The 20,395-nt window shown below is 46.2% G+C and overlaps 1 protein-coding gene across 1 annotated transcript in view; it reads right to left on the bottom strand.

Annotated features, from left to right (window-relative positions):
* Positions 1-2,958: 2,958 nt before the first annotated feature.
* The window catches only part of LOC133274613 (AF4/FMR2 family member 1-like), a 29,512-nt gene continuing 12,075 nt past the window's right edge, over positions 2,959-20,395 (bottom strand). The window contains 16 exon segments of the mRNA XM_061464060.1: positions 2,959-3,080; positions 3,627-3,731; positions 4,797-5,011; positions 5,602-5,639; positions 5,730-5,832; positions 6,443-6,514; positions 7,667-7,797; positions 8,591-8,650; positions 8,803-8,806; positions 9,158-9,249; positions 10,348-10,597; positions 12,782-12,882; positions 14,959-15,009; positions 17,435-17,615; positions 18,769-18,878; positions 19,011-19,068. Coding sequence (XP_061320044.1) covers positions 2,959-3,080; positions 3,627-3,731; positions 4,797-5,011; positions 5,602-5,639; positions 5,730-5,832; positions 6,443-6,514; positions 7,667-7,797; positions 8,591-8,650; positions 8,803-8,806; positions 9,158-9,249; positions 10,348-10,597; positions 12,782-12,882; positions 14,959-15,009; positions 17,435-17,615; positions 18,769-18,878; positions 19,011-19,068 — 1,693 coding nt within the window.

Genomic DNA, 20,395 nt, shown 5'->3' with positions numbered 1-20,395 from the left:
ATGACCACTGCCACACAGTAGCAGAGCACATGTGCCCTTTCCCAGCTGTAATGAGGCAAATGCCAGTACATCTGCCTTGCCCAGGCGTCTTCTTACCAACTCTGCTCACATAATGCACTTGCATGAGCTTTCCAGGGCAGCAGATGATTGCCATCTGGGCAGCAAAGTGCCTAAAGGGCCGGCAAGGACAGGACCTGGTGCACCCACAGCTTACAGCAGGGGTGGGCAAGTGGCACTCCAATGGGAACACGGTCTGGCAGCAGGGAGTGAGAGGGGTGTATGCAAAATTAGAGTCCCGAGGGGACCTGCGTCCCTGCTTCACCTTATGCTTACCCATAACTAACACTCTGCCAAGGCTCTTGCAGACTCCCACAGTGGTTTTCAGATTCAATAAAGCTTCCTTCCTCTTCCTCAGCCGGTGAGCCTAAAAATTGCTAAGTTGCTTTGAAGACAGTCGCAAGGCGGCATCAACCCACTAGTATGGAATCGAGCTCCAAAGTGCATGTCAAGCCTTCAGGGTGGCTGGCCATCCCCATGCTTCCCAAGAACAAAACACTTAAAGCTGAGCCCCTCTCTGTCCCTGGCTCACCCAGAGCAGCCCAGGGAGAAGGAGCGCAAGTGAAGTTTGATAGGTAAAAGAGCGAGGGGGACACATGGACCTTCCTTCCACTGGTTAGGACAGCTTATCCCTGAAAGGCACTAAGGCACGCACACCTTTTGCTCTCCACTTTCGTGACCATCCAGGCTACTAGAAGGTAATTTACACAATACTGCTGCACACACGCAGACCTGTTCCTCCATCCTGAAATCATGGGGAAAACGGAGCTCATCCTTTCCTGTAAGTACAGCTATTTTAGGACACCATTCTCTTCACCACTCCCACAGGTCTGTCCGAGACAGGGCAAGGGATGCCAGAGGGGACCAGAGGGCTAAGGCACACTGTGAGATATGAGGAGGGCAGGATGCTGCTGCCACACAACAGGAAATCTTTGGGTAGAGAACGGTGTCCCCCTACTGAACACACAGGTGCCGCAGATGCTGCCCTCACAGTTACTGTCACCTGCAAAATCACATTTTCAAAACGCAGCCCCCAACAAGGAAAAAATTGCTTGCAAACAGCTCATTATTCCCTCGGGTGTCCCCTTGACAAATTCCTAAGTTGCTGGGCCCATCCTATAGTTTGGTTCAGAGAGAGCACATGAGTTACCTCCCACACGAAGGAGGTCCTACTTTGCTACCAAACCCTGCTTTTACATAGTCATTGACACCAACAACGGTTACAGGCAAATACCCAAACACAAAATTTGTCTTGTGTTCCACATTCAACCACTCAGCCCCTCCTTAGAGAAAAGCGATTCCTCCCTGTGTAAGCTCTCAGACCCAGAACAGCGTCCAAACAACCACAGTGACACAGTGCAAGCCGAGTACCCCCACTAGTCAAAATGGCAAAAAGCAACAGGACAAGGAGTCCTCAGTGTCAGTGATGTCCCTTCACCACAGCAGAGGCAGAGCTCTTTCCAACCACACTTCGTCATTTTGCCACCCCAACTGTGTTTGGCTTACAAGGTTTAAGCCAAACAAGACCCTAAGTAACAGTTCAAGTGCTAAGAGCATGTGTGCGTGGCCAGAAGGACCAAAGCAGCGATGACTGGAGGGAACTTGCAGCACTGAAGGCGGTGGCTTTCCCCCAGTTCTCAGGACAGCGGGTGGCTGACAAATGCCAAAGGGTGAGGTCGGACACAGGCAAGGCAGTAATTTTTGTGGCTTTTGTTAGAACGTAACGCTGCCCGGCGCTGGTGAGGGTGTTACTTGCCAATGCAGAGGTAAAGACAACAAAGACTGCACCTGTGCTTGCAATAACACTTCTCTCAGATGTCTTCTGTTCAAACAGCTGTTGCAAACACTGGGATGTTGCATAATAACCTCAGGAGGAAGATGTCCTTCTTGAAGGCACTTCTTAATGTATAATTATTGTTCCGCTGGTTATTCATAGAAATGTTTGTAGACCATCAATACATTGAGCCATTCAGACACTTCATTGCGCTTCGTTGTTTTAAAGGAAGGTGCCATCAATGCTGTGGCTTTCCTCCCCAAAACAGTTCAATGTTTTTCCAGTATACCCAGATCTATCCCACGATGATTCCTCTTCCTCTGCAGGCGCTTTGTAGCTGACAGTTCCACAGTTCAACACCTGAACAATTTAAGAATTCAATAAAGAGAGGCTGAGACTTTGAAAGTGCAAAGAACAAACAAAACCCCAAGGGCAGAAAAGAAAAATAAAGAAATAATAATAATAGAAATAAGAATGATAGTAAGAAAAAGAAGTTCCAGGTACTTCAGAAGAAAAAGTTGTTCCACGTACCTACGACGTTCTTCCAGGTACCTACGACGCTGTTCCAGGTACCTAAAAAGTTCTTCCAGGTACCTAAGATGTTCTCCAAGGTACCTAAGAAGTTGTTGGAGGTACCTAAGAAGTTGGTCCTGGTACTTAAGAAGTTCTTTGAGGTACCTAAGAAGTTGTTCCACGTGCCTAAGAAGTTATTCCACGTGCCTAAGAAGTTGTTCCTGGCAGTTAAGAAGTTGTTGGAGGTACCTAAGAAGTTGTTGGAGGTACCTAAGAAGTGGTTTCAGGCACCTAAGAAGAGGTTTCAGGTACCTAAGAAGTGGTTCAGGTACCTAAGAAGTGGTTCAGGTACCTAAGAAGTGGTTGCAGGCACCTAAGAAGTGGTTGCAGGCACCTAAGAAGTGCTGGGAGGTACCTAAGAAGTGGTTGCAGGCACCTAAGAAGTGCTGGGAGGTACCTAAGAAGTTGTTGCAGGTACCTAAGAAGTTGGTCGAGGTACCTAGGTACCTAAGAAGTTGGTCGAGGTACGTAAGAAGTTGGTCGAGGTACCTAAGAAGTTGTTCCAGCTACTTAAGAAGAAGAAGAACAACCAACTTAAGTAACTTGAGCACCAGTTAAGGCATGTTGTTTTCCAGTCTCAGCCAGTGTAAACCCTGTCTAACATAGCGGACTAGTCTGATCAAGCTGCTGGTCAGTGACAACTCCTCCGATGCTGCGCCGAGTTCCCCAAAAAACTCTGGAAAAAAAAGAGAGAAAACATTTGGTTGGTTTCACACAAGAGGCACGGAGGAACAACAGCAGCACACTGTCACTTGGGAAGTCCCGTTAAACACATGGTTAATACAGACATCTCAGAGGTATTAGAAGGCTGGGAAGTGTTAACAAGCACACACGGCAGGGCATACGAGAGGAAAAGGCACGCGCGTGTGCATACACACTGAACCACCTCCCCCAGTGCCTGTAAAAGGACATTGAGACTCCACGGCAGGGGGCAGAAGTCTGGGTGTTCACACCCCAGTCCCTGCCACATGCTCCTCCAGATGTTGAACCGGCCAGATTTGACCGTCTTTCTGAAGGATGCCCAGAAGCACACACAGCTGTCAGAACAGCCCTTTCCTTTCATCCATCCTCAAACCCTGGAGCCATCACGATTTCTCAACTGAACAGGTTTAAACATTTCTAAGGCTTGACAGGCTATACAGCTCTAATTTGAGTTGCTTTTAGCTGGGCACTTGAGGCAGGGTTAAGGTAGTGCTCCTATCCTCCCACCAACTTCAGGCACCATGCTCCTTCTCCTGCACAGGTAGGAGACGGCTCTTGTAGCCTATCTGAGGCTGCTGGGAGGTGCCGTCAGGCCGCACACCCTGCACTGTACTGGCAATCTTCTCTGCAGGTGACAGCAAGTTATGGGAAATCAGCCCACCTGTTCCTTTCCGGTCACCTTTCTGAGACGTTCCTGTAGGACCTGCCTTCCAGTGACATGGGCTTTTCCCAGTCCCTTAGTCCCTCCAGTCTCAATCATGTTGCAGAGTACCTTTCGGCTCTCGTTTTTTACACACAAAGATTGGAGGCTGAAAATTTCTGCTCAGCTGTGTAAGGAACATTTCGGGAGTATTCTCTGAATTCCAGCCACTGCCTCGTTAGCGAATTTTTACAACCTTCCAGCAACTGAGCCAGGCACACTGGTCTTTTTGGGTTTTTCTGAGTTTGCCAACAGATTGTGACACTACACCCCTTCACCCACAGCAGCTCAGAAAGCTGTGGTTTATGGAAAATGACTGCAATGGCTGCAAATGCCACGTGGAATAGCAGGTTACACACTGAAGGCACCCAATCTAGGGCTTTTGAGCATTCACCGCTGCTTGTACCTGTCGCGGCACCACAGGACAGTACAATCTTTTTAACAACAAAACTGTAAAACACAAAAAGTAGCAGCAATGTCAGGAGATGCTACCGGCAAATACTGATCATGTGCCCCAGAAGAACTCCAGTTCAAGGGCAGCTCAGCCTCTCTGTTACAGGGTGATGCCAGCCCCACTGCTCTCAAGACAAAACTACCTGGAAGATTGACCAACAAAAGCACAGGGCTGCAGGCCAAAATGATTCTAGTGAAAGTGAACCCACTCAGCAAACCTACGCATCCCAAAGGGAAAAGTAAAGAGCAAAAAACTCCTTATGCCTCTTGTGTTACCAGGAAATGCAAGTTGGCTGGTTCCCTGCACTTGATACGCTCACCCCTTAGCTCTTAGACGTTTGAGGATGCCGAGCCAACCTTTAAATGGCAACACTCATCAATATATCATCATCTGGCATCTCTGCCAACATGCCATAGCTGTCTGTATGTAATGCTTTGATCTTTAGGTATGGTGCTTGCTACACTGTTAGAATTTAGGCATGCACATACGTACAAACACAACACAAAAGACAGAAAAGCCAGAGGGCAAAAGCTCACCCTGATTCTTCAGGATCAGTGCATCAGCTCGTTCCCAATTATTAAGCGCAGAGAGAACATAGGAAGTGATGTTGACGTAGGAATAGGTGATGTCTGGGATATCGGAGGAGACGGTGGTTGAAGAGCATATACTGTTGCCACTGCAGTTGCCAGCTCCCCGCTGAGAAGTGGTAGGAGACGGCACTGGAAACGATGGAGAAGGCATGCCTGTGCTCCTGCAGGAGAAAGAAACACCATCATGAACATTTAACTTTCGCTGCCACATACACAGCAACACTGCTGCAGATACCTAGAAAGGACAACATGCTCTAGAACTCACAAATTAGAAAATGAGTTTCTTAATTGGTGACTGAGCTAAAGAGACAAATATTCAGGTATCACCTCAAAGTTATGCTGCCACAGGGTGAAGGCACGACCCTACTGGACAGTGGCCAGGAAGACAGGAAGGGTATCTCACTAAGTATCAAAGGATCTCTAACAGAACAAAGATGACAACAAGGGCTTTGAAACAGCCTAGTGATGATACCTTCTTTGCTCCTCTGACCACTTCTTTGGTAAAGACCTGCTCCGCCTCCTGATACACGGTAACTCTGGACCTCGTAACAAAGAAAACCTCTTCCCAACAAGAAGAGGTGGGAAAGAGAGAGCAGAAACATACTCATGGCCCCTAACAGTAGATTTCAGGTGGCAAGAAAGAGCCAATGGAAAGGCACTCTCACATGCAGCTTGCAACTCAAATACTCCAGCTGCTGTTTTCACTCACACCCTTATGGGCACATTACAACCATGTATTTTCAAATCTTACCTTGCAACAGACGGAGAAGGTGCTTTTGTGGGAAATCTCTGCAGCAAGAAAAGAACTCTTGTTAGATTTGGGCTGCTCAGCTGCCATCAGTAACTAGCGCAGCCATGCATCTGGCAGCTCAGTTATGCGTGCCCTACCTTGAAGTGGTCGTTCAGAATGCTGGAATACTTTGCTGCAGTCTCTTTTTTGCCACGGAACAGGGCCATGTTCAGAAGGGACAGGCAGCGCATGCTGTCAACAGAAACACACCCAAGCTTGGTCAATATTCACGCTTGCTGCTGCCTGCTCAGCAGTCAGCAGCCTTGCGGGACGCAGGCAGGCATGCCTCAGCTCTACTGCAAAGTCCAGAAAGCTCGGGATTTCTCCTTCTTCTGCCTATCTTTAAAAAAGTCACTGTGAAATAATCACAAGGGGAAAGAAACCAAACGAGGGCGGGGTCTGGTCTTTCATATAAACAGGTGCCCAGCCTCTTACAGGTGCCACAGGCTGAGTAAGCCCCCCTGCAGCCACGTGCCTCAGCTACGTTCAAGCTACAGCTTCAGTGAGGTGGCTCCAACATGAGCAGCCAAATTGCATTCTTTCACCTTAGGTGAAAGCCCTTAGGTGCTCTCGAGTTACCAGAATATCAGATTTTAGAGCCTGTGCCTTCCACGTGTGGTCCCTTGTGATATGTTGGCTCACACTAGAGGTGTTCCAGTTCAGTCTGGATTTTCAAGTGTGAGGATTTCTTCCTTGCAGAACCCTGATTCCCATTTCACTCATTCCTTTTCCCCTGAAAGTAATGAGTCGTTCACTCGATCAAGTCTAAAAAGTACGAAGGCACAGAAAAAGAGTTACGCACCATAACACGGTGAAGATTTCTTCATGTGAAGGTGCTGAGGGGCTCATACAGTATTTTAGCGTCATGATGAATCTAAGGAAACAAAAGAAGGAGAACCTTGTCAGCCGTCAGTGATCTGATGGCCCGCTCTTTATAGGAGAAAACAGTGCATGCCATTATCTCAAAGGCTGGTCCAAAAGTCAGGGAACATGCCCTGAGGTCTTAGTCCTGGCACCAAGTGCTTTTATGACCTTGTGCAGAGGACTGTCTCAAAACGCCTTGTTTTCCATGCCACAGGAACAGATAACGGCCTCTTATGTGACTCACTCTCCTCTTACACGATTAACAGGCAGCACCCCTTCAAGTAGATGTTCCCCATGGGCCACCTAATGGCCTGGGGCAGACATCTTAGAGGAAATGCGTCGCTTGGTAAAACACAGCCAAGCAACTCTGCTTTCTGAAAGCAAAGCAAAGCAACAGCAGCAGCTGGGAAATACAGTCCTTCAAGAGCAGAAAGCAAACAATTCCTTTTAAAAGTTTGCAGGCTATGACAGAAAAACCTGACAGCTGTTTCAGCTGTGAGGCAAGGCATCAAATCAACTCTCAAACACACTCATACATCCCCTCATTTCAATAGGAATAAACTGATACCTGTCTCCCTCCTATCCAATACATGGTTCCTCAGGTTGTGCTGCCTGTACATGTCACACGGCCCGTGTATGTCATACTACCTGCATATATCTACTATGGCTCTGAAACTAAATGGGGAAGGTTGCTAAAAGAAGCCCCAATAAAGCGTACTGGTAGAAAAACACATGGCAGAAACCAGTAAAGTCTGCCTTCAATCAAGTTGCAAGACCTCTGGGGCACTGACTGCTCTTCCACATGCTGTATTGCTGCTTTGCTTTTTAAAACTGAAATGCTACTGAGCTCGCATGCAAAAGCAACTTCAGGTCTGGATAAAGGAAAAATCCCTTCATGTCCTTTCTTGTCAGAACCGGTGTTCTCTGGTGTACCTCAGCTGCAAGGCTCAAATGCTCAAGAGGACATGGCGCCTACGTCTTCCGATAAGCAATGCTGAACCATTTCAAAGGATTTGTCTCTGGTGCCTTTGCATGGCCTGTCTCGTGCTTGTACAGCAACCTGAACTCTGCTCCATGGTGGGAACCCACAGCTGCCACAGGTGCAAACAAGCAATGCAACTAACCCTTCCCCTCCAAACATGCTGCTTTGAAAACTGCTTACTTGATGAAATCTGTGGTGTCCTGGAATATTTTGTAGGCGAAATTCTGTGCATTCGCTTCCAAGGCAATTCCGTACTCGATGAAGAAAAGGGCAGATTCTAGGTACTGAAAGGCCTTCGCAATCTTGTCAGTCTATTGGGAAGAATATTCTCATTTTTAGACTACGACAAAAATGGCTTAGTGTACCCAAATGTCTCAAGTGTACCCACATTCCCTTTTTCTCCCTAGTAAGTCAGGAGTTGAAGGAAGAAAAAGATGCGGGCCAGGCCTCCAGGTGACAGTTAATGTGGTCTGGGTGTGATCTGGCTGTTTGTAGCTCTTCCTCTTGACCAATGGTTTCCCCAAGTATTTATTATCTGTACAGTTTTTGGATATTACTGTCTGGTCTTGGAGGCCTGCCTCGTGAAAGGCAGGTTCCCTCACTTCATTTTCACAGGTAAATGGCAAGTAGCATATGTAAATTATCTGACTGAGGCCTAACTAGCAAAAACTACACTACTTCATGTACACTGCTAAACTGCACATAAAGAAGAGAGCTGCTTACATCTGCAAAGGGAACTTCCAAGTCTTGTCCACCAGCAACACAATTACTGTCAGGATCGTGACATTGCAGGGTAAACTGTCCTATAACTGTTCTGACAAGGGCTTTGTCATAGCTCTGCAAAGCAAAGTGGCCTGCTAACCTCAGACAACATCTGCTCTAAATCCTGTTCTTGAGGCATGTTCTCTAGATGTGTTTATAGCAAAGGGAAATGTCTGAACATTTTGGGAAACAAAGACAGCATCCCCACATATGACTTGAACAGACTCCAAGTTTGGAGTATGGGAAGTCATTTTAACTGGTGAATCCTTATGCACATGAACACAAATACTGGCTCCCAGTGCATGAGCTGCTTTACATTTCTAGCACAGAGCCAAAACTTACCATTGCATCAGCTTTGTGTTTCAGCCTCCTGGCCTCTTCTGCGTAGTATTCTGCTGGATACTTCAGATGTCTGAATTTGGGACACAGAGAGGAAAAACAGAAAACAGGGAAAAGGCAGTGGGATAAACTATTCACCGTGCAAATGGCACACAACCAGTCGTGCACTAACAAAACGAGCAAGTAAAGAGTCATGCCCTCTCAGAAAAAGTTACCTGCCTGCCCAGCACCTTGTCACAGAGTAGTTTACCACTTGCCAAGAAGGAGGCAAATCAAAACCTATCATTTGTAGGCAGGCACAAGAGGTACCTCCTCTCAGAGTGAAAAAGTAACTAATTTCTAGAGTAGTGCTTCTAGTCCAAGAAATGCTGTAATTAGACGTTTGCTTTGGGGTAGGTGGGGTAAGTCCCAGACATGAGAAGACAGTACAGGGCAAGTCACCGACACCTCTCCTTCTCTCTTTCCTCCCCAGAGAAATGCCTATTAAGGCAGAAGCCAGGGTAGCTGCAGGGCCAGGCTGGCCTGGTGGCTTTACAAAGTACAGATGACGGGTGTAAGACAAAACCTTACCTTTCAAACTTGAGTTGAGGTCTCTTTGGCTGGGAGGTACCATTTGGCAAAGAAGGCACTGGGAAAAGTTTTGTGACGTGTCCGGCAGATCCCTGACAAATCACAGAATACAGATAAATCTGCTTAGAGAGATGTCGAAAACGATTCCAAAGCTTGCCTTTCCTGAATTTCAATAGGAAATATTTTTTTGTCCCAGGCATAGTCTATCTCCCAGGCTCTACCTGTCTTCTAACCTACTTCCCCAGCACCTCCTCCAATAATGGAAATGAAAACCTGGCTTCTTACCTGACTGCAAGAAAGGCTTAATACCATTCACATCATTAATACTTTTCCCAAGCATGGGGAAATTAAGTAGCAGCTTTCCTTGCACAATGGCTAAGATAGCAGTAAGGCTGCAAGCAGCACATTTTTCAGGAAACCTTTCACTAACCAAGGCAGCAAGAGGTAATATCCATTCACACTTATTTCCAGCTTAACCACAAAATCGTTGATTCTCCATTACCAACTACATTATAAGGAAAAAGCAAGCAGTTAGAAGCCAGCTGAGAGAGCGAGCACAGTCGGGCTTGACTCACACAACATACTAGAGCACACCCACCCAGTCACTAGTAAATAGGAAGACAACTGAATTTTACAACCCAAAAATACAAAGATCCAGCTGCAAGGATCACTAACAATTTCATAAGCAAACTGTGAGGATGGTGAGGCACTGAAACAGGTTGCCCAAAGAAGTGGTAAATGCTCCATCCCATCCCAAACCATTCTATGATACTATGAAAACCTTACATGCGGGTTGTATGTTTCTTATTTTTAAGCAGCCCACTTTTCCCTTTTGTAAACACCCTTATTTTACACCAGTATTGTACTTGCAGTTGCCTACAGTCAGAAACAGTTACTGCCATCAACACGATGCCTTTGGTTTTTACACGGGCACCTCTTCTCACTAAGCTCCACTAAATGAGATGAAAACAAACGATGGCAAGTCAGCAGAGAAGTTACAGTGTAGGCTTCTGGGCTAGTGACGTACGGTTACAGATAGCCGTGAAAGGGGCAAAATGCCTCAGAGAGCTTTCTCTGGTGGCTGGTTTATCTTCTTTCCTTTTCTATATCCTCAGAGCATGTTTCTAAAGAGAATCACGCAGCACCCACGGGTTGCAGGGAACTTCCTGTTAGTTATAACAGATACCTACCTTGATATCCTTTGATAGTTCAGCTTCATTACTCTGCACTTTGCGGTGCTTGCAGATCAAAGGATCCTTGTTGTTGCTCTCGGTCTTGGTTGTGTTGGCGATGGCAGACAGCTCGTCGTTCTGGCTTCTGCGTCTCTTCTGGGCCACCTTTGTTGACTTTGGTGCAGGAGGTATAGGACACAGTGGTGGCAGTGGTGGAGGTTGAAAATCATTCTTCCAGTATTCAAATGAAGCTTTGGAGTTTGATGCTCTGGAGACGGGAAGAGCATTCAGCAATTGGGATGAATACGGTGCATCAATAATGTGGTGAATTTTTACAAAATTCGTTGCATCATGTACCGATGATGCTGAAATCTCTCTGGAAGTGAAGATGACATTAAGAATCCAACAAAGGCAAAATGAAATTTCAGTGTGCATTAGATACCACATCTTCAGCTGCTAACAACAGACAAGCGAGTTGCTTTTCAAGTAGAATTACGCCCCAGGACTTGTCCCTGGAATAAAAATTTATAACCAGGATAGCAGGATATTGCAAAAAAGACATCCCTCCAACACAGCCCCTTTTTACTTAAAGACAGAGACAGTCAGTTCTCTGTGAGAAATCAGCCAACAGGGCATTCCAACTCAGGGACTGCAACATCACAAGGAGGAAATTAAGCTAAACCCAGAGAAAAGACTGAAGTGTAACGTTGCACATCTGGCTTCCTTCTGCTGTGCATGGGACAGTCCTCTCCCCTGTTCCACAACCCACTTTTCCCATGGCACAGTCCCTACTCACTGCACTCGTGCTCCCTAACTTCACTGCCTTGTTACAGCTCCAGAGAGGATTATAGCACAGCAGCACCCTCTGACCTGATCCAGTGCCCTCTCTCCTCCAAAATACATATTCTCCTTTCACTCCCAAAGCCGGAACATGGGGTTTGCCTTCACTGAGAAAAAGGGAGGAATGAACCCCAGTGTCAAAGCCCCTCCGTTATGACACCAGCTGAAATACGACCCAACTAAACGTTAGCCCAGCGTTTCAGCGCTTCAAGAGTACATCTCTATTTTCTCGGCAGAAAAGCAGTTTACTCGTATTTTCAGGCCACAAACCTCAACGCTATACCAATCCAAGGCAATGCCTCAAATTCAAGTCACAGCAAGAATTTAATTCAGTAGCCCATGACTGATGCGCAAGCCTCCCATTTGAAGATATGCCTGGAAGCATTTGCTCTAGCAAAGATCTAGCCAAAATGCTGGCAGCACAAATTACGCAAATTATATAGGGGAAATCTCAGTACATCCATTTGAAGCACTGCAAACGCTATGCTGGAATAAAGGAGAAATTCCCGGCCATAAAGGCCCCCTGAAATTCCAGACAGAGTCATGATTCAAAACACACGCTTGTCTGCCCATTAAGTCACAGACACAAAAAGACAAAACCAACAAGATGATTTCAGTGGAGAAGGGAAATGCTCTCCACCTGCCTAGAAAGCATTTTAAGGCTACTTCTGTTTCTCATGAAAGCAGAAATAATGGACTCTCTGAGAGTTCAAACATCACAGAATAGAATCGTAGTTTGGTTTGGAAGGGACCTTTAACACTTGTCTAGGTCAACTCCTCTGCAATGAGCAGGGGCATCTTCAGCTAGACAGCAAGTTCTCTTGCCATCCCCTGAAACACCTCAACTATCATGCAGAACAAGCAGACGCCACTCCCCATAGAACAGCTAACACCCCCCAGACCACCTAGAGCAATCACCTGCTGACAGATCGCCTCCACGGAGGTTTGGAGAAGGGGAATGACTCCTGCATCCCAGCAGGCAGGCAGTCTACCGCACTGTATGGAACTCAACCAACAAATCTGGTTGGCACAAATGTGTTTCCTGCATCTGGTCCAAAAGGCAGCAGCGCAAATAGTTGCCTACCAGCTTAAAAGGACAAGCAATATGGGCACAACTGGCAATTACATTTCCTGCAGCGTAAAGAGATATCCCGAGCTATGCGCAATACATGGAACAGAGCAGACGGCAACGGAAGCTGCAGGATGGGAAGCGTTTAAAATCATGTCCATCTCGACGGTTAGAAATCTGGACAAATGCCACAACATTCAACGCTTGTGCAGCAGCGAACAGCAAGAATGGGAGGACGATCGGCCACTGAAACATCAGCTTATTCTTGAATGGTTAGAACCATAATCCTCAGCATTAAGAAGGGATCGGAAACAGGTGACACCCAAGTATCACTTCACACCTGCAACAAATAATAAGGTGAATAAATTCCATTCCCACAGCCACCTGGTGGGTTCCAGGAGTTAAAGACAAGTCTTCAGCAGATGAAGCCTCAGGAGGCACATTACGTTATAAGCAAATGTGTGAGGACAGAAGATACAGTTCCTTGTTTAAGACACACTCACTTTCGTGCATCTTTCTGCCATTCCACCACCGTATACTCACTTCAGTTTCTTGGAGTCTTTCTTAGGTGAAGAGTTCAGTGATTTTTTTTCTTTCTCTGATTTCAATTTCTTCCTATTCGTCTCTTCGTCCACCGCTTTCCTCTAACAGGAAGAAAGAAAACCAAATCACTCAGGTTTTTAAAGTTCACGTAAAGTATAAACCAATGCAGCTAAGTTTGATCAATTCTTGTTAGAAGTATTGAAAAGATAGTGGAACCAACAAAGTGGAAACCCAGACCACAGCAGATACAGATTTCAGGTTCACTGAGCAGTATCCTAAGATGACATTTTATCTCCTTCTGCTTGGATATTTTGTAGTGGCAGAGATGGAACTGCTCAACCTCTTGCGGCTAATAGTAATCAAAATTAAGGCACTTCCATTGCTCAAAATAAGCATTGCATCTGTTCTGGCTGGGCTTTTTTTCTCCTACTTGGTATGAATTATACAGAAATGTATTCAGATTCCTCCTGATGTAGTCATGAACAGCAGACAGTTGGGGGTTTTGATAAGTCTTATCAAAGGGAAGGAAAACGCTGCATTCAGATGTGCAGGGGTTTTTGGGTTTATTAACAAAACTATGATCTAGATGAAATTTTAAGAGTCAGTTAAAATTGCTGCCACTGTCTTCCAACAGGAACCATTAAGGTAGAGAGGTAATAAATACTACTTTTCAATTACACTCCCTGGATGGAAAAGTACAAGATATCAAAAATCATCAGCTCACATGAATGAAAATCTTCAGAATACTTTGCTACAAGCCAAGAAAATGTAAAAGAACCTGCACTTATCAGTCAGCGTTATCCACTGGCTGTCAATAGCCAATAGCATGCTAGGACTTTGTGTCCCTCCCAAGAGTACATCCAGGTTTATGTCACTATCACAGAGCTCAGTGGGCTGCGTGCAGCACCGAGTCTACCTTTGGCAGTGTGCTCAGGGCAAGGCTCCAGATCATGACCTTCAACTGTCTCTCAGGTTGAGCTCCACACTGCTGCAAAAGATGTCTGACAGCTGTACTGACCTAGGTGGCTGTGATGAGCCTCCAAGGACAGATGCATGCTTACATAATACAGACAGTGAGGCTCTGAGGGGGGGGGTCCTGAAGTCAGACGCTCAGACTGCCAGGCAGGACATGTCTAAGATCAAACAGCTCCTGCCTTGGGTCTTCTGAGGCAGCAGGAGAAGTGACAGATTTACTGCCTCTTCACCTTTCTCCCACTGCTCTGCACAAGGGGGACTGCTGGGGTCTCTCAAATTTCTTCACGATTTCCCCACCCTCCTGAATTCTCCCCTACAACTATGGGAAGTTCAGAAAATGCCAAGACTAAACTAAACCCACATGGGAACCAGGCTTATTCACCTACACATGCTAAGCTACCCGCTTGGTGCGGACCACCAAAAAGGTATACAGGCACAGAAATATCCATAGCGAATACCCATCCACCATAAGGCTTGCAGCCAACTTTCTCTGTGCCTGCCTGGAAGCTTATTCACAGTCCCCTTTGGGAGATAGATAGCTTTCCAAAAACCACTTGTGAGCAATTACTATCTTTGCTAAATAAAGGGCTGCCTTTAATTCAAAGGAAAGCAACTATTACAGCAGAAGGACTCTGCAAGGATGTGTCTGGAAAGCCCCTTACTGGACATACGTGTCTTTTCACGTATGTCTGTTCACTGCTAGAACCACGACAGCTCCAGGGAAAGCCAAAGAAACCTTCTATGTATTTATCCAAGCACTGAGATCCAAAGCAGGGTTTAGGGATGGTTGTTACTGTCAGTGAACCTGCTTCAGTTAAAAGCCTGCATTTATGGAAAAGCAAAAGGCACGAAGCTTCTACCATCGCCCCTAAGGAATAACACAGTTCAAGCCTGCAGAATTCCTTTCTCTTTGTGTAAGCAAGCAATCACAACTGTTTCAGACTACTCCACACAGGAAAAGGCTATGCTACTCAGACTGAGGTTACTTGGCTAATGGCAGCAGAAGGGGCACCCATGGACAAAACTGAAAAGCACAAACTGGGATGGCTGGGTTAGTTCTTCGGGGCACCCCCCCAAACTGCAGACAAGGTGCTCTCCCACAACAGACATTAAACGGGTAGCACAAATGACTGCACACTCTAGCAGGCATTTCAGATACTGTGCTGCTTTTAAATGGGTTGCAGGGAGAAGGGTGGGCTTACCTTGGTTAGGCAGTTGCCAGGCTGCCACTTACTGGAAGTTGGTGGGTCAGGCTGCAGGCAAAAAGAGAAAGGAGAGATGAAAGACTGAGGTCTTCATGAGCTATTTTCCTTCTAGCACAGCTTACTAGAACCCAGGAAAATTTCCTCTTTCAACTGTTTGAAAGAGCTTGAGAGACCATGAGACCGTGGGGATGCTCTAGCATGTGCACATCGACATCTGCTTCAGAAACACGGACCCCATTTCTCCACAGGATCAGTCAAACGTCTTGCACAGCACTCCTGGATCACTGCTAGCCCTGCCTGTCACTCACTAAGACACCAGTCTACATGAAAGCTTCATCTTTGTTTGCCACTAACCAACCCTGCTGCAAACTGAGACAACATCTATAAAGAGCGTCAACTGTAAAAACAGATTAGGTGCTGTCCTCGCAACGTTTGCGCAAAACTTCCTGCACGCAGCACTGCTTTCAAAGCGACAAGAACCTGTGCCAGCTGTCACACCTCTCTGCAGTCTGACAGGTCGGCTGTCAGGCTCCTGTGGTTTAACCATGAGAAAACCATTTACCAGAATTGTATAGCACATCAAGTCCGGCCTCTTCCCACTCCTCTGCCTACACAGCCCAACACACGCTTCCCTCCGCATCAAGCAAGGCATAAGCAATGACCGAGGTCTGAAGGCCTCTGGAGTCAGTCAGATAACAGAATGGGATTGCTACAAGCCCTGCCTAATCTAACAGCAGTCTGACATATTACAGTAAAGCCAACTAACCCTGAACCAGACAACAGAAGCTGCAAATCAGACACAATTCTCTAGGACCCATGCTGAAACTACCATGTGTGTGTCAGCATCACTCAAATGTGTAGCTCATTGTCTGGACACCAGAGCACAGCTATGCTCTTGCCCACATCAGTTCTCCTCAGTCACAACTCTGCTTCCAAGAGGAACCACAGTTCTTCTCCAAAAAGACAGCCTCTACTACATGAAAGGTTTACCGAGACTCCTGGGTCCCTTCCGCTGTGATTTTCTTCTCTATCCACATTCAACTCGCTGTAGAACACGTCGATAAACAAGACATGTCCTCAACTTTCTTTGAGTGAAACTACCTAGAAAACCGGTTTAAAACCCAGTTTGTTTCCCCATGGGTTTAGGGGTTTTCATTAGGTTTTCCAAACACTAGACTTCTGTTTAAGAAGAAGAAGGAACTATGGCCTGTAGGTCAAAGTCTGTGCTTTTGCATGGGAAGAACTAACTATAAACAAACAGGCCGTGTGCACTAACTTGCTCCTCGAGCATCATGGATGAACAGTTTGCTGTATAAAACAAGGATAAACCATCAGTGGCAAATAGCTGATCATTGGCAAACAGTGGCAAATAACTTCACTGGAGCAAGAAGGGTCTTTCAATGGAGGGTTCTCAGGACAAAGCAGGCAGCATTTGGTAAAAGAAGAGAAGCACATAACATCTGCTTCCTTCCAAAGACACCCACGTTGCAAAGGGCAAAGTCTGTAACTGAACTGCTGGATGGTAAAGCACGTAGATGCAAGATGAGAAAGATACTCCTTTTCAAAGTCTGTTTTCTGCACATAAAATTTTCCCCGTTGAGGTGCTTCTCAGGTAAAAGACAGGAAAGCTAGGGCTGGCGGAGGGGGAAGAAATAAATTATAGGGTTTCTGGGGTTTGTGAGAGCACCTCAAAACTGTCAGCAGACTGCTTACATCAGCTGTGGTCCATAGGATATAGGCATGCGCTTCCCTTCCCACTGGCCTGAGAACGTTTTGCAAGCTGGAGGAACTGTCTGAAACCATGGGACACGAGCACTTCCGCAGCAGACTTTTAGAAAATGCATGCTCTCAGTAATGAAACCTTAAGGCACCACATTCTGTTTGTCTGCTTTTCCCAATAAAAGCCTCAGAATTGCCAGTGCAGCACTATCTGAGCCAAATCCAACAGAAGCAAGTCTAAGCACATTCCAGCCCTTCCTGCAGGTCTGATCACTTCAGCTGCAATCTGGGAGAAGCTCAATCTGTCACTTGTGCACAGGAGCTGCACTGAGAGAGGGGCTCCTCTTAACCTATCAGGAAAGTGGTCTTATCCTGAAGCAGTCCATAGCTTTAGCACCCAGAAAAGCCCCGTGAGCAGAGGTGGGTCCCAGACACCCCCAGACGAGCTGTGCTGCTCATCTGCGCCTTCCTTATGTTTTGCCAGTGAAGTCACTAATTCCTCAAGGAGTGCTAGACAAACACTTCAAGGTTAAGCAGGTAAAACTCTAATTATGCTGTTAACAAGGGTTATAGAATTGATCAATTCTAGAAGGGGAGCAAAGGGCAGGAAAAGTCTGATGATGCAGCATAGACGTCACAGGGACACCTGAGCCATGAGAGGATTTCAGGTCTCCTGTCCTGGCTGCATTCAGACAGCGGGGAGGCTGAGGCAAGAGGCTGTATTAAGCAGCCTCTGCATTTTATCTGCATTCACCTCAGGCGCTGACGCTCTCAAAGGTTCCTTGGCTTCACTGCCACTTGTCTCTGAGTCTGAAGAGCTGTCTGAGTCACTGGTGCTCCCCGAGTCACTGGTGCTCCCTGAGCCACTGGTGCTCCTTGACTCCGAGCTGCTGGAATGTGCTGATGCTACAGTCTTGGCCTGGGACTGTTGGACACTGCAAGGCCACCATGAGATAAAATTAGAAAGCAGCATAGGTGAAGTTTCTTGTTATATTGACATGACAAGATTCAAAACTAAAACTGAAACCCCTGTTTTGGTACTGAGACGAGAAAGGATAAGGCCAAGGAATACAGTGCCATGCTCAAAAGATAAAGCACCGGAATAAAAAACCTCTAGAAGTAATAAAACCTCCAACTCTATAACCAGGTCAGAGAAATCTCTGAGCAGGACTGCTGCAGTCTGCAGCTGCATTTAGCCAACTGAATTTTAAAAAGGAACCAAAACTGGCAAGTGCTCTTTTGAAAGCCTCATCCCTCAAAAGAAAAGGGTGCCGTAAAGGCTAATGACACAGAAACATCCACGCCAGGATGATTTCTCTTTTCTATATTCTTCCCATAAAGTTTTCAATTCATCTGTGTTACTTGGGCAAGGTGCTGGAACTGCTTCTTTAACAACCACGTCAAGCACCAGCAGTTTTTGCAAGACTCTCCTCTCTTCAGGAGTGTTTTCCTCCAGCACTGGCAACAGGAGTGAATGGAACTGAGGAAGAGCCATGACTTGGATGCAGTCCTTTGTTTCGAAATGGGCTTGTGAATATTTTTTTTTCTCTTTGAAACTTGTTCCATACGTCAGAATCAACACATTTGTATGGATTGGAGGCAAGTTTCTTGAAAATCTTGAAAATTCTGTGCTTCTCCACTTCTTGTAATACTGGCAGGTGGCCGTTACGTCTACCCTAAATATTGCTTCTGACTAACAATACATGGCAGGAACTACTTATAAGGAGCTGCCTTATCAGGAGGAGCTGAAACAGCCTCCGTGAGTCTACCCAACGCTTTTCCGTTCTTCGCCTGCTTGGCTGTTTTGGGCTTCCTTCTAAACTAAAACTGGACTCACACCTCACCCAGCACTACTACAACTGAGAACCCCCTTGGCTCCAGGGTGATCTTCAGATACTCTGGTGGAGGGCAAGAGAACTTGGGGAAATATAATTCTGGTTGATAAGAAAAATCCAGCATGCCTGGATTATTCATTTCTCATTGGAGCTTTCTGTAAAACCCCATACAACTAACGCCAATTTTCAACAGCAGCTTCGGGCAGCTAGAAACCAAATCCTGTAGCTACAGGAGAAACAAGGAACCCCTTACCCATGCACCCCATATATTAAGACGTAGTTTGTTTTTCCCTTCTTATTTAGTCTAGCTGTTAGTTCAAGAACAAAGCTGTACCTTGGAGGAGCAAGTGGATTGTCAGCAACCTGTTTTGTTCACAAAAAAGAAGGAGGAGAATGAGAGTAAAGGTTAGCTTAAGGCATTCGGAACAACGCAACAAGGCCTGATGATTTAAAGGCATGTCTGCGCGCCCAGCGTATAAAACATCTAAAACCGACTTGGTTGTCATCGCTGTCTTCGCTATCACTGACTTGCAGGTCTTCCTGGAGCAGCACTCTGAAAGACAACCAGAAGATAAGTATCAGCCAAGGCAGACGTACTTTCAAGTACCAGACACTGAAAACGACTTGGTTTGTGTGTGCTTGCCAAAAGAAACCAACCTCCCACATTCTTTAGGAATGTTTGGCATTCTCTATCTGCTAAACCCTGTCGTTAATGAATGATAAAACGATAACACACAATCTAGGAACATTATATTGTACTTTTCAACTAATCTCAGGACATTTTGAAAAGGATGTCAGTATCATTGGCTGCCATCTACATACAACAAAGATGAAGCTCTGTGAGGGGAATGCTCCTCGCTTAAGTTTGTCCAGCGCATTAACGCAGCAGCACAGGGTGGAAGAACTCTGATCCTTGTACATTAAGAGAGTGGCGTGCTATTGGGCTGCACTGAGTCCCCAAGGGACAGAAAGCATCATCTGTGCACCAGAAGCTGCGTGCGCTCACGCTCTCTGCTCTCAGGGGCTGCAAATGTTTTTCTGTCACAAGGGTTCTCTTTTTGCTGCTCAAGTGTTCTACCGTACATACGTAAGTAAATGCCAAGGGCAAGCCTCCCTCCTCTTTCTTCTCTACACAATGAATTTGATGCTCCTGCACATCTCAGCAATATCTGTAAATCAAGCAGTTCAGACACTCCAAGCAGCTTACAAGTGGGGAGCCACAAACTCTCTTTTACTATTGCTAGAGAGCAGGCTGCCTGCAAATGTTTCTAGAAGCATCATTTCGTCCTCTGCCTGCAGGTGGTAAATACTGCTTGCTATTTCAATGTATTACTGAAGGCCTCGAGAGGCTGGAAGGGAAGGATCTGTGGGCGGGGACCCAGCCTTCCCCCAGGTGTTATTCTCCTCTGGAAATCACACAGGCATATTCAAAAGGAGCTGGAAAACAGACAGGCAAAACTCCTGCTGTTCGAAAGTACAGTGATTCAAATCCTGAAACTAGCTGGAGACCAGCTCCTCAACCCAGAGAATTACACAAGTGTCATTTCAAAACGGGATGAAAGCTTGGCCACTGACACAGGGATTTTGATCAATCAGGTCAAAGCTGCGTTTATTTCAACCTCATTTCCAACTAAGGGCTTTCTGTGAGAAATTTCTCTCATGCCCAAATAAGAAAAGTAAGCCTCCAACCCCTCAGGACAAGACATTTTAGAGCAGGAAAACAAGTAAGAAAGATTCCCAGGAAACCACATCCACCTTGAAAAGTGGGGGCAGAGTTTGTGTTCCTGATACTTGTGGGGAAAAGGAAAACGACACAAAACTTCACGTTCTTTCACGCCTTCATGTCCGATTATGAACAAAGCAAAAACCATTTACAGCTC

The sequence above is a fragment of the Pezoporus flaviventris genome, unplaced genomic scaffold, assembly GCF_033815535.1.
Source record: "Pezoporus flaviventris isolate CSIRO_AGI_PZ_B2104156 unplaced genomic scaffold, CSIRO_AGI_Pfla_v1 ptg000002l, whole genome shotgun sequence".
Taxonomy (NCBI): domain Eukaryota; kingdom Metazoa; phylum Chordata; class Aves; order Psittaciformes; family Psittacidae; genus Pezoporus; species Pezoporus flaviventris.
Note: the sequence above shows the minus strand (reverse complement) of the source record. Positions and strands in the feature narration are given on the sequence as shown.